The sequence below is a fragment of the Homalodisca vitripennis genome, chromosome 2, assembly GCF_021130785.1.
Source record: "Homalodisca vitripennis isolate AUS2020 chromosome 2, UT_GWSS_2.1, whole genome shotgun sequence".
NCBI classification, from domain to species: Eukaryota; Metazoa; Arthropoda; class Insecta; order Hemiptera; family Cicadellidae; genus Homalodisca; species Homalodisca vitripennis.
In genome coordinates, this window is record NC_060208.1 from 78,982,188 (window position 1) to 78,995,343 (window position 13,156).

The following is a 13,156-nucleotide window of genomic DNA, read 5'->3' on the forward strand; positions in this document are numbered from 1 at the left end:
TAATGTAGAAATCTACCTCCACACTAATGGTAGTTTATTGAAAAAAATACTGAATTTTTTTAAGAAAAAAAGTTTAAAATGGGTCCTGTGTAGTGATGTGCCATTACAAAATGTTAAAGTTTTGGAACTGTCAGTTTTAAAAATATTATAATTTTGAATGAATGAATTCATTCATTTTGCTGGACAAGCTGCTGCCGCAAAAGTTGCAATTTATAATTAGCCAATTGATTTCAAGTCCAGAACTTGGGCACTTTGAATCTTATAGAAAACCCATATCAAGTTTGGAAAGATCATTATTATATTGTAAATCATCTTTCAATTCAGTTGTTCTCTAAAGTTTTTAATAAAGTGGAAATCAAGTATGGATATTTTGATGAAAATTCAAATTAATATTTTAATGTAATTTTTTAGATAGTTCAAGTTTCTTATCAAATTTAAGCAGACTTGTGGTGTCATCAGCAAAGAGAATTAATTTGTCACGTAATTTGAGCTGCTTGGGTAAGTCATTTATAAAAATTAAAAATAATATGGGGCCTAAAAGGGACCCTTGGGGTACACCTGCCTTTAAATAACTGGAAGTAGATATATATTTTATGGACATAGCACTGTTTTTTAACTACATTGTACTATCTGGATGTGATTACTCACAAAGCTACTAAACCTCTTGAGAATAACTCTTCTGATACCATGATACTCCAATTTATTTAACAAAATGTCACGGCTTCCACAACCATGGAGATCACAGAAAAAACCCCAGGTCTCTTCTCCTTGCTATATAAATCAACATTTAATTTGTTTAAACTACTAATAGCATCTGATGTTGATAAATTGGACTGAATATCAAACTGTTTGATTTATTATTGAGAATGATTATTTTATTCAAGCCATGAGTTTACAGTAGTTTCTAATAATATTGAATAAACTAAAACAGGTTTATAATTTTTTATTTGTAAGTCTGAGTTATTGATTTAAATCAAAGTTTTTAAATATCGGAGTTACTATCCAAGTTGTTTTATACAGGCCTGGTTATTTACTTGATTTACATTTACTTACAACTTCACTTATCTCTTTTTTGCAAAGTGGATAAAAATAAAGAGAACCATTTACCAGACAGGCAGAGGCACTTCCCTCAGGAATGAACCTGCCTACAGTATTTGGAAATAGTAAATCTTCAGAACAAAATAGAGCTATCACCTAAGCTCTGCACATTCCCCAGTATTTAAACAAATGCAATTATTGAAGTGCAGACCCAAAACATCCATAGGATAAGTCAAATGTGATATCAAGTTTTGTTTGACCCAGTTTATGATATTAATAAACAAACTGGAAATGAATTCATCTGGAATGGTTCATGCACTGGTCTACCAATTTAAGAGATGGTTTTTTAAAACTACAGATTGTATAAATTTCGAATGGTGTGTGCTAAATGATCATTTTCTGTTCTTTGTTTTCACAATTCTGGATTTGATCAGCAAAGTGATTGGTCTCAACTCACCAGTGTGAATGTGTCTCTGACTATTCCTTTCACTCTGACAACAGCAAGGGCAGTGGCTGTGATCATGCCTGTCAACAGTACACAAACACAATCATACCACGAGATTCTAAGAAATACAATGAAACAGCCAGGTTAGTTGAATACATTTTGAATTAAACAAGACATGTTTTAATGTATACTAGATTCAATATTAAATCTTATAAAAATGTGTTTCCATATTTCTTTATTTAGAATTTTCACCCACCCCAGTACCTAGATACAAATAAATTTGTTTATATAAGTACAAAATTGTAAACACTAATTTTATAGTAACTGCTGGTATATAAAAAAAAAAAACTAAAAAATTAGTGCATTAATAATAATCCTATCCCATTAATATTATAATTACAAAAGTTTGTGAAGATGTTTAGATGTTTGATACTCAATCAGACAAAACATAGAGGTCAGATTTAGATGATATTTGGCATGTACATTGCTAAGATATAAGAATAATACATAGGTATATTTTTATTCTGAATATACCAGCCTTGAAAACTCTTAAAAGTGATTTATAGAAAATTAATTTACTATAAAGATAGGCAATATTTTTGAAAGGTAATTGAGTTACAGAACACAATGTACCTTGCACTGTCCCTGTATTTCGTACTTGCATGATTAAGTATTAGCTGTCATAGTATGATATGAATATTAATGACCAGTGTTATTTTCTAATTTTAATTAAGCTATGGATGGCAGCAATAAAATAATTCAAACCAATTAGCTTATTCTGGATTTTTACTTGTGAATAACAAAACAAAATTGTGAATGTGTACATTGAGAGTACATGAAATTCGTTTCCTTTGACATTGTAGGTGGCATATTTACAGTAGTATTTTTGTGTATATTATATCTGTTTGGTACATCATTTAAAATGAGTTGCCTATGATGGCCCTATTATTCAGCAAGAAATTGGTGTGAAGCCATGGATAAGTGCTAGTAGTTACATAAATATGGAATACGTTATAGGAATACAAAAAATGATAAGTAATGAGTAAACAACAAGCAAATTGCCCAAATGGTTTGTGTATTCCAAGTAAGGAAAGATAAGGAGACTGTAAAGAAAGCTGAAAATAAGCTTATAATTTAAAAATTGGATACCAGATATTAAAACAGCTTGTGTTAAAGATTCTCTTAACTATTTTCTTGGCAGTATATAGTGAGTGTGTGACTACCAAAACTAGTTACATTCAGGATGGTGTATCTAAATTGATACATGCTATGGTTATAAAGGGTTAACCACTTAACATGTTCAGGATACCGGCTTTTTTCCAGACATTTTTAGTTATTATTGAATTCAATAATAATGGCAAAAAACCGTAATCTTTTTTTACGATGAACGTCTAAGTATAGCGAGAAATGTATTTAGGCTTAGCAATTTTGGATAAAAAATTTATATCAATATGTTTTTGTAATGGTTTTCCATGTACCCCTAGTGATACCTATAAAATAAATATACCTTATAAATTAATCAATTGTACGCCCAATGGGGTACACGATGGTCTAAGGTATTTATTTAAGCACAAGATCACATTAAATTTAACAAACCACCAAGACAGGCAAACAATACAAACGCAATAATGAAATCCATAACAACGTGAACCCCATCAGGCGCAAGACATGCTTTACGAATGCTCTGTGTGTAGACTATAGGGTACACAAAGGCAGTTATGAAAGATCATGTGTACCCGATGGGGTACACGTCATCATGAAAGTATTAAGGGAAAAGGACTCTCCCTTATGCCAGACCCCGGCTGACCCTCCCCAAACATATAAATTTAAGCAAATTATTTCTAATAGATTCTGAGGGTACTATAAATTACCAAAAAAGAATACTACACTTAAATAAGCATTGAGGTGGAAAAGAAGGAGTATCCCTTAATTTGAATAACAAAGTTAATTTTAATTACATATAGTATTTTAAAGAAAACAGTACAGTAAAAATTGTTTTATTAGCTTTTGAACATAGTGTAAAACTTGAATATCTACTTTTAGTAAGAAGCTACAAGGGCTACCCTTGTTGGAACATTCCAAACAGTAAGTCTTTTATCCTTTATAGTAATGTCCTTTTTAAAATGAGATTAAAGTGTCTCTTTTGAGTTTTTTTGTGTGAAATAACTACAATAATTAATTTTTGCTTCTAATTTGAAAAGTTAATTAGTTTTGCTTTTATTTACTTCTAAAGTGGGACGATTATTTTACTTTGAAAACTTTACATTCTAGTAATAGAGTACATTATATTTTATTGTGGATTTATAGTAAGATTCTTTTTAATTTCAGGTAAAATAAAATTTATGATGTGTTTAATGTGTTAATTTAATAAAAGATTTTTTAACACATAAAACGTTTTTATTTTACCTTGCAATCGTGCAACTTATAGCAATTTAAAAATTAGCTAAATATGATATTTTTATGCATATAATTACAAATGTTTGTGTTTCTCCCGTGGTATGAGTGTTGAAGAATAAAACTGTAAGAAAATTTTACACCTTGCAGTCCACAGTAGCAGGGCTGCCAATCTTACCTGTGGATAAGTTCATGATGCCGGCTGCACAGAGTATTCTCCTGAGAATTGGATCCCCTGCACGGTTGCATGCTCTGGCGGCACTTGCAGGAACTACCAGTGCTACTACCAGTGTGGTAACCCGATGGAAAACTCGGCACCTGTTTTACCATCAAAAGTCTATAATTACTACAGCCAAATTCTAAAGTTAGATTAAATCAATATGTTTCTTACATACCTTCCATCCAATTTATCAAGTAACTAAATGCTTTATCTTTAAATTAATTCTGTACAAGATTAATGTCATGTTCATTAACTCTTTGGGTCTAGACCAAAATGTTTCTTTGTGTATGAGGTGACTTACCCAGAGATTAAATACCAAACTCGTTTAAGGCTATTGTCACTGTTTTACATTTTTTCCTGTATCTTTCTTATTTTCGGAAAAAATTAATCATTTAAAACATTTTTACTGAAATAAATTCTATAACAGGTTTCACAGGAGAAAAAAAAGAAAAATGAAGTTTATGCTCTAGCGCTGAAAGAAATTGAAGATAATTGGCAGAATGTAGCAGAAAACACACTAAGAATACAAGCAGAGTACAATAAATGTTAACTAAATATTATTGTTTCTCCCCTTTCAGATTTGTTGCTTACTCAACCACCAGCAATTAAAACTCTAACTAGAGCGGTCTATTTATTTACACCTAAAAACATAACTACTAAATGTCAAAGGATTCAAGTTCTCTGTCCAGATGTGCCTAATCCCTATATAACCTTCACAAAGATAATTGAGACCCAGTGTTGTTGCCAAATCACTTACAGCAAAAACCAAACGCCTTGAAATAAACAAGACAAATCTCAATACGAATGGACAATGTAAGCAGCATTGACTTCGAGAACTTAAAAGAGATCATTTCACTCGTGGTGTACATTTAAATTACTGAGGCAAAAATAAACAGTATTATACAATAATAAATTCCATGAACAAAATACCTATATGAATCTTAAAAAAGAAAAACTCTCAAACCACAAAATTACAACAGAAAGTAGCCAACCAACTGAAGTAATTCAACCAACTGAAGTAGTCCAACCAACATCTCTATTCTGTAGTCAAAGATCTAAATGGAGCAGATAAAAATTCTGAACTAATACACTTCAGGAATGTGATATATCCCTTGTGACAACTTTACCGGGTGTTTTACAAAATTCATCACCTGTGTCTTCAACTGTATTGAGTAGACTTACCTTTTAACCCTTATAAAATTTCAGACATATCATATAAAGCTGATAAAAATCTTATTCTTTTAAAACAAAATGATAATGTAAGACAGGATGCCTTGGCTCTAAAATTTTCCATTGAATTAGATCCTGAACTCCACTTGACTAAATTGTATAAAAAAATAAAAGTGTAAAACATTTTCACCAGAATATCAGGGATTACAAACACGTTTGAAACTTCAGAAATAACTTTGTCTAAATTAGACCCTCAAGTAATTATTTTAATGAAACATAACTTGTCAACAATCAAACTTGAACGCTTTTATATTGAAAACTATAGTTTTATTTCAGAATACTCAAGCTAACTTCTGGAGGAGGTGTTGTAATTATTTATAAAGAGGGTTGAGGGGAAGGCAGCTATCTGGTTTTCCCAACTATTATCAAACTTTGTCAAGAAAAATTATTTGAATGTTGTGTATATAACATAATATTATAGGTATTTATTTTGTATTTGGCCATATCTGTAACATGTGCGTTTTAATAACCAAACTAACATATGATCGGAAGACGAAATACCTGCCAAACGACTTATATATATATTTTTCTTTTCTTCATTGTCTTGGTTGTGTATTTTTATATTTAAACTGGTTATTATTTAACAATGAAAAACAAAATTAAATTTTTCCCTATAAAATTATCTCTTTCATTAATATGTTAAATTTGTCCTAAACTACTGCCATTTGGGTAAAGTTTCCTAGTATTTTGGCATATGATAGTAAGCCAGAAACTGTTGCACTAAAAGGGTTAAACATACCCCAAACTTACCAAAAATTAGAATAGAAGACTAATTTTCTGTTATTCTTAAAGACACACACACATATATAAATCGTTTGGCAGGTATTTCATCTTCCGATCATGTGTTAGTTTGGTTATTAAAACGCACATGTTACAGATACGGCCAAATACAAAATAATTTAATTGTAAAAAGTAAGGGCTCTGTGGTATAATGGTAGCACATTCACCCAGCAAGTGAGAGATCCGGGTTCGAGTCCTGGCAGAGCAAGTAATTTTTGTGATTCAATGTTTATTGAAATTAAATTCGGCTATTGCCATTTATAAAAATGTAATTTATGTAAATAAAAGTCGTTTGACAGGTATTTGGTCTTCCGATCATATGTTACTTTCGTTATTATAAACGCATATGTGACAGATATGGCCAAATACAAAATAATTTAATCATAACAAGTAAGAGCTCTGTGGTGTAATGGTTAATTTTTATTTTTTATAATTAAACCTACATTACTTTAATTATTAAAATAACAGTTGTAGTTGGCACTATTTATTGTACTCATGAGCATAACAATGATATTTTGACACTGAAAAAAATGTTTCGTTTGATTTTTTACACCACTTAAAGGTAAAATTCAATATTCCATTAACATACTTCTATGCTAGTTGTTATGGGGTAAAAAGGAACAGTACTAACTGTTGCTTTCATTATTGCCTTCCCTACCTGAGAGCTGTTCTGCCAGCACTGACTGTAGACTGCTGAACCCTGGTTGCTGTCTCTTGAATGGTGGCTGCAGCTGCCTTGGCTCTTCTTGGACATTGGAGGACTCCCACACAAACCCTGTATGTGTACCAGTTTAATAAACTTGTACAATACTTACATTTAAAAAGAGTAAATATTAATATTTGACCTAGATATTATGATATGGGCTTTTATGAAATTTTTTTAAGTGCGATGAGTAATTTTAAAAATCACATTCCACTTATAACTTTAATGATGTTTTTCATGTTTTACTCCAAAGATCAAATAGCTTCAAACAACAGTTCTCCACAACTGATCAAGGAAGGAAGTATTTTATGATGTCTTTAAATCACAGCAAAAAATTTAATTTTTCTAATACTGAGTTTGCTGCTTATGTACTTACATTTAATCTGTTCATGTATATAAATCCTATTCTCATTCTGTTTCTCATAATAGGTCGTCTTCAGATTAAGTAATACTATAAAACGTGTTTATAGATGACTTTTATTTTATTGGTTTCAATGTAATACAGTATACTGCCTTGAATGTGTATAACTTCCCTTTTTTAGATCATTAGCATAAGTGTTTTCCATTTAACACTAGTATTTTCATCAGGCCTAGACCTACTTTCAATACCTAAATCTTGTTTCTTAACACCACATAACACTGCTTTTAGTTCTTTGAAAGCTTTGATTGATGTGCACTTATTTAGTTAGTAATTTTTGGGCAACAATAAAACACAGTAATAAAAACGCTCTGAATATTAACCACACAGAATTAGTAAGATTACATGACCATGCAACCAGAAAGTAGAAAAAGTATTAAAATAACCTGCTGTTTCTACTATACAATTTTACAGTACTACCAACAGCTTAGCAAAAAATGAAATGGTTATCTCAAAATAAAGCACTATAAAAATAAAATGTTGGAGAGGAAGTGTCAGAACTTGCTTAGCGTTGCTGAGAAGCTGGTGAAAATACTTACGCATGTTATTACTAAAATGTCTAAAACTTTTTAAATTTACTCATATAATCATATTTTTTATTTAAAAATAAACATGAAAATACAAAGCATGCAAAATCACAAAACACACAAATTTAAAAATGTTACCCTTAGGGTCATCCCTAGTCCTCTAACAGTGTCTTTTAGTTCTAAAAGCTTCAATGTATTGATATTTGTACTTTGGATGTTCAAGGCAGTTTTCAATCGTTTTCAAGATTATATGCATAGATTTAGTTTTTGCTGATGTACAGGGTGGCGCAGAGAAACGGGAAATTTTGAAATAATCATATTAAACCAGCGAATTGTACAACAAAGTTTTTAATGCTTGAAATGTGTTAGGCAAGAGTGAAAATTACATGAGAAATATTGGAAATAACAATAAAGTTAATGTCACTTTTTAAAAATAACATCAGTTAAGTGCTGTCCAATGCACCTAACACATTCATTCAATCGATTTAGAAAACTTATCATTGTGCGAGGCAATGTGTTCTCTGGGATGTTGGCGACATGTTCTTCAATCTGAGTCTTGAGCTCAAGAAGATTTCTTGGCCTAGTCTGGTACACAACGCTATTTAGATGTCCCCATAGAAAGAAGTTGCATACTGAAAGGTCTGGAGACCGTGGAGGCCAAATGACGTTAGCGTTCCTTTAAATTATGCTCTCCCCAAACAAACGCCTCAGTGCTGCCATTGACAGAATGGCAGTGTGTGAGGTGGCTCCATCCTGTTTAAACCAGGTTTGGTGAATGTCAATATCTGGAAAAGCATGAAGCCGTGGAGCAAAAAATGGCTCCAGCAAATGAATATAACATTTAGATGTGACAGTTACAGTGGAACCATTACCATCCTCAAAGAAGTAAGGTCCAATTATCCCTCGACAAGACACTGCACACCATAAAGTAACTTTAAGGCTGTGTAACGGTTGTTGATGAAGTTCACCGGGATTTCTGCGAGCCCAGTAACGCATGTTCTGCTTATTGACATGCCCATTTAAATGAAAGTGGGCCTCATCAGACATCCAAAGATTTTCGAGGGAATTTGCGTCCTCAATGATTTTAGTCAGTGGCTGTTCACAAAATTGTAAGCGTAACTCACCGTCATTTGGATTTAGAGCTTGAACAATCTGAAGCTTGTAATGATAAAACTGCAGGCCCTGGAATATTCTTTGCACACTCCGACGCTCAAGTCGCAATGATGAGGCGATTTTTCGTACAGAACAACGTGGACTCCTTTCACGCAGTGTGACTCGCACTGCATCAACATTTTCTGTGGTTCGAACAGTCACTATACACCCAGGAGGTTTTTTTCATTAAGGCCGAACCAGTCTCTTCAAAATTCCAAACCCATGATGATATGGCATGTGAAGAAGGAACTCGACTGCTGGTAGGAATCTCATAATGGCGTGAGAACCCTCGTTGTGCAGCTGTTACACTGTCACCATTTTTGTAATACGCTCCCATGGCAACAGCATGCTCTGCACCACTCCACTGCTCCTTCTCAACTAAATGACCGTTACTACTTGGCGAAATGATTATTCCGTCCCACACTCCTACGAGATTTACTGGTGTACCAACAACAACTTCAAAATTTCCCTTTTCTATGCGCCACCCTGTATTTCTGGTCTTTACAATGACATTATGCACATCAAATATAAAAACATTGTCATTAGAAATTACTATAACCAAACACAAAATGTTGCATGCTGCTAATTTTTTTTCTTTTCTTCATTGTTTTGGTTGTGTATTTTTATATTTAAACTGGTTATTATTTAACAATGAAAAACAAAATTAAATTTTTCCTATAAAATTATCTCGTTCATTAATATTTTAAATTTGTCCTAAACTACTGCCATTTGGATAAAGTTTCCTAGTATTTTGGCATATGATAGTAAGCCAGAAACTGTTGCACTAAAAGGGTTAAACATACCCCAAACTTACCAAAAATTAGAATAGAAGACTAATTTTCTGTTATTCTTAAAGACACACATTTTAGTTTACCAATATACTTACCAAAGGCTAATTTATTATTAATGTATCATGATTCTCAAATATTACCTGAGGTCTAGGAGGTGGTGGATGCTGGGGAGGTGGGGGTAGGAAATCATTCCAATTTGGTACGGCACAGTCTTTTACCCCCAGACACTGCTGACATCTCAATTCTTCATCTGTTACATAACAAAACGGGTATGACAAGCAATGGCGCACCCAGAAATATTCTCTGGGAGGTGTCTAGAACACTGAAGAATCAGGGATATGGAAACTTCCAGATCCATAGGGAGATCCAGGACAAATGTTTGAAACATTAGGTTAAATCGTTATTTTATAGTACTTCTGAACTACTACTAAATACTACAAAGATCATGTCAGAGTGTATAAAACTTATGGGTGAATCACTTTAACACCAATCACCATGAAGCTTATACAGGGATAATAAAAATACTCAGCAACAAATAAAAGTTTATACAGTTTATTTGACTGAAACAAAATTTAATTATAAAATTTAAAAAATATTTTACAAAATAAAACAAATAGTTAAGTTTAAATCACAAATTAAGATCAAAGCTAAAACTTTACATATACTCTCGGATCAAAAGTATAGATATCCGAGTTTGAAAGTTGGCTACAAACTAACTAATAGAGCTGCAATAACATAAATTATACTAAAACTTGTCTTTTTTTATTTTTGCATTGCAACAATATATTAAACAATTTACTAAAAATGACTTAATATTTATACAGATAGCAACAAAAAACTACAGTTTTTTGGAGCTTTTCAACTTTGTAAATTCATAACTCAGAAACTTGTGATCCAATTAAGACCAAATATTATTTATACAAGATAGATACACATAGTACACAAGATAGATACTGTAATTGAGTACGTAAATTTAGAATAGTATGGAAGTAAAGTTGTTATAAAATTACCACAAAATTACTCAGATTAAATTTAATATGTATTATTAATTTACTGTATTCTGCTATGCTTGTTTTAACGCGGAAATCGCAGGACTGCCCAAGGCGGAGTCGCCTCGTGTGACAAGAATGAAAACTAACACAGTACAGAAATGCTCAGAACTCTGCAACTTACACAGTACTGTAACAGATACTTTGTATCATGTAATCGTCTGTTCCGAGAGTACAAGTCACCGCAAACCGAAAGAATTGATTACTATTTAAGGAGTACTCTGTAACATATGATACTAAATCAGTAAAAGTACATTTTGTTCCTCAATCTTTCTTAATCAATGTTTTCTTTTTGTTTTAACGCCAAAATTACGAAACAAAAACTTCTTTACCTTTGACTTCTAGAGTGGACTTGTTCTGTTCCTGCCGCAGCCAAGAGTCTCCTGAGACAGACGTCTTAGTGCCAGAGGATGAACTGGACACAGGGATAATCAGAGGACCTGTCTCCTGTATGACAACATATCACTTGTTATTCTTTCAGTATCCGCATCATATCAGTAATTTGGAGTGACGTGCACCATCATCCATCCTGGTTTTGCTTATACAGAAATTTAACTTCAAAATTACAAGTCAATAGAATTCTCAGAATATTTAACACTTATATTTACTTTTTATTAAAACTTTGAGTCCACTGGGGTAAAATGTTGAGCTCAATTCTGTTGAGAACTAATTAGGCTTTACATTTGAAATAAAAAATGACTCCCAAATATTAAAAGTATAAAAAGCCTTCAAAACATCCTCTCCTTGATCAAGTATTTGCTAACTAGCCAGTTATCAATATTGCATCAAAGTATCTGTGTTGTGAGAAAAAAAATACACAGACTTCTTCAACTGCTTAGTAACACAAGTCCTAACATTTTAATCCTTCCGGTCAATGGTCTGAAATGAGAAGAGTTAGTCTTGACAGCAGAATTCTCAATAATAGGACGCTAGAACTGTGAAGACCATAAGCTAAGTGGAGTAGCCATATATGAAAAATATGTGCTGGCACCTAACTGTAACATATTAAAATTGGCATGCACATCAAGTAACATATTATGTCATCATGATAATGCTGTAGATATTCTTGGAATACATAGATCTCCAAACAAAAATATATTCTTAAAGGGTATTATGAACAAATTAGCCAGTTTAAATATACAAGCTTACAACAAATAGCTTGTACTTAGATGACAAAGATAGAGAGACTGAAGACTGCAATGGGAAGTTTTCCACAACACTATAGTTGTTATCAAAAGTAAATCTGAAACACACTAAAAACATTTAAATAATCACACCATCTTATGTACTTAAGCATGTGTTAGAAATTACCTTATTTATGTGTCTTATAAGGGATGTGTTCCAAGTTGTAACTATATGAAATTATGTATTGGTTATGTATTTTGAACAAATAAAATGATTATTGATTATTCTAGATTATTCTTCTTGCCAAATCCAAACTACCAGCGACCTGCACCACCAATATTACTGTCACCTCAATCAATTGTTTATGCATATATATCCAACAAATCAACACTGACTTTCAGATAATACAGCCTCTGACTTCACAGAATAGATACATAAGAAGGAAAGCTGCTAAATACCAATATGCCACAATATACTTCAAAAAGGAATTCCAGACAGTCAAATATTGATGTCCCTAAATCTCTCTTCTTCATAAAAATTCGAACACCATCCATGTGGCTAGTGACTGTGATATAGCATACATCTATCAAGAAATTCTACAAACATCTCTTTATATAGTGTGTTCCACAATAAAAATTAATAAGACAAGAAAATAGAAATCCTGGTACTTCAACAATAAATTAGAGAGCTTCAAATCTCATTTTTGAATGCCACTGTTTATGAAGTAACAGGATGCATTCATGAAAAAGACGCCATTGTGGAAAAGAAAAAAACATTACGAATAAAAACTCAATGCATTAAAACAAAATTGAAAACAAAACCTCAATAAAACAGATAATAAAAACACAGCCCTATAGAGCCTTATTAACAAGGAAATTAAGGCAAGAAACCAGGTAAGAAGTCTAAACTTGTACGTTTAGACTGAAAACAAAGAAACTAGCTAAAAGAAAACCCAAAGAATATAATTCAACATTTTAACATATATTTTGACCAAGATTAGCTATATACACTAAAATTATAGTTAAAAGATAGCTAAAAGGCTGTTGACACTAAAAAGAATAGACACTGAGGAAACCTAATACAAATAAACCTGATAATCCAGCAGGTCTGTCGAGTGTTGTTAATGATATCAGCAACTAGCAAAGAGGTCAGGATATTATAAACTGTCTCAAAAAAGTCAAGTAGAGTAGATGAATATTTATATTAATTAAAGAATACTGTCCAAAATAATTTTCACCAGCTGTAGTAAGTACAGTACCTAATAAACAAATCCTTCATCCCAGG

The 13,156-nt window shown here is 32.1% G+C and overlaps 1 protein-coding gene across 1 annotated transcript in view; it reads right to left on the bottom strand.

Moving 5' to 3' along the window:
* The window catches only part of LOC124354226 (roundabout homolog 2-like), a 607,997-nt gene that overhangs the window by 10,832 nt on the left and 584,009 nt on the right, over positions 1 to 13,156 (bottom strand). Inside the window, exons 16-20 of the mRNA XM_046804531.1 lie at positions 11,080 to 11,194; positions 9,839 to 9,948; positions 6,766 to 6,882; positions 4,056 to 4,195; positions 1,496 to 1,563 (exon numbers count right to left, since the gene is read on the bottom strand). Of these exons, the coding sequence (XP_046660487.1) occupies positions 1,496 to 1,563; positions 4,056 to 4,195; positions 6,766 to 6,882; positions 9,839 to 9,948; positions 11,080 to 11,194 (550 nt within the window). The remainder of the gene's footprint in view (positions 1 to 1,495; positions 1,564 to 4,055; positions 4,196 to 6,765; positions 6,883 to 9,838; positions 9,949 to 11,079; positions 11,195 to 13,156) is intronic.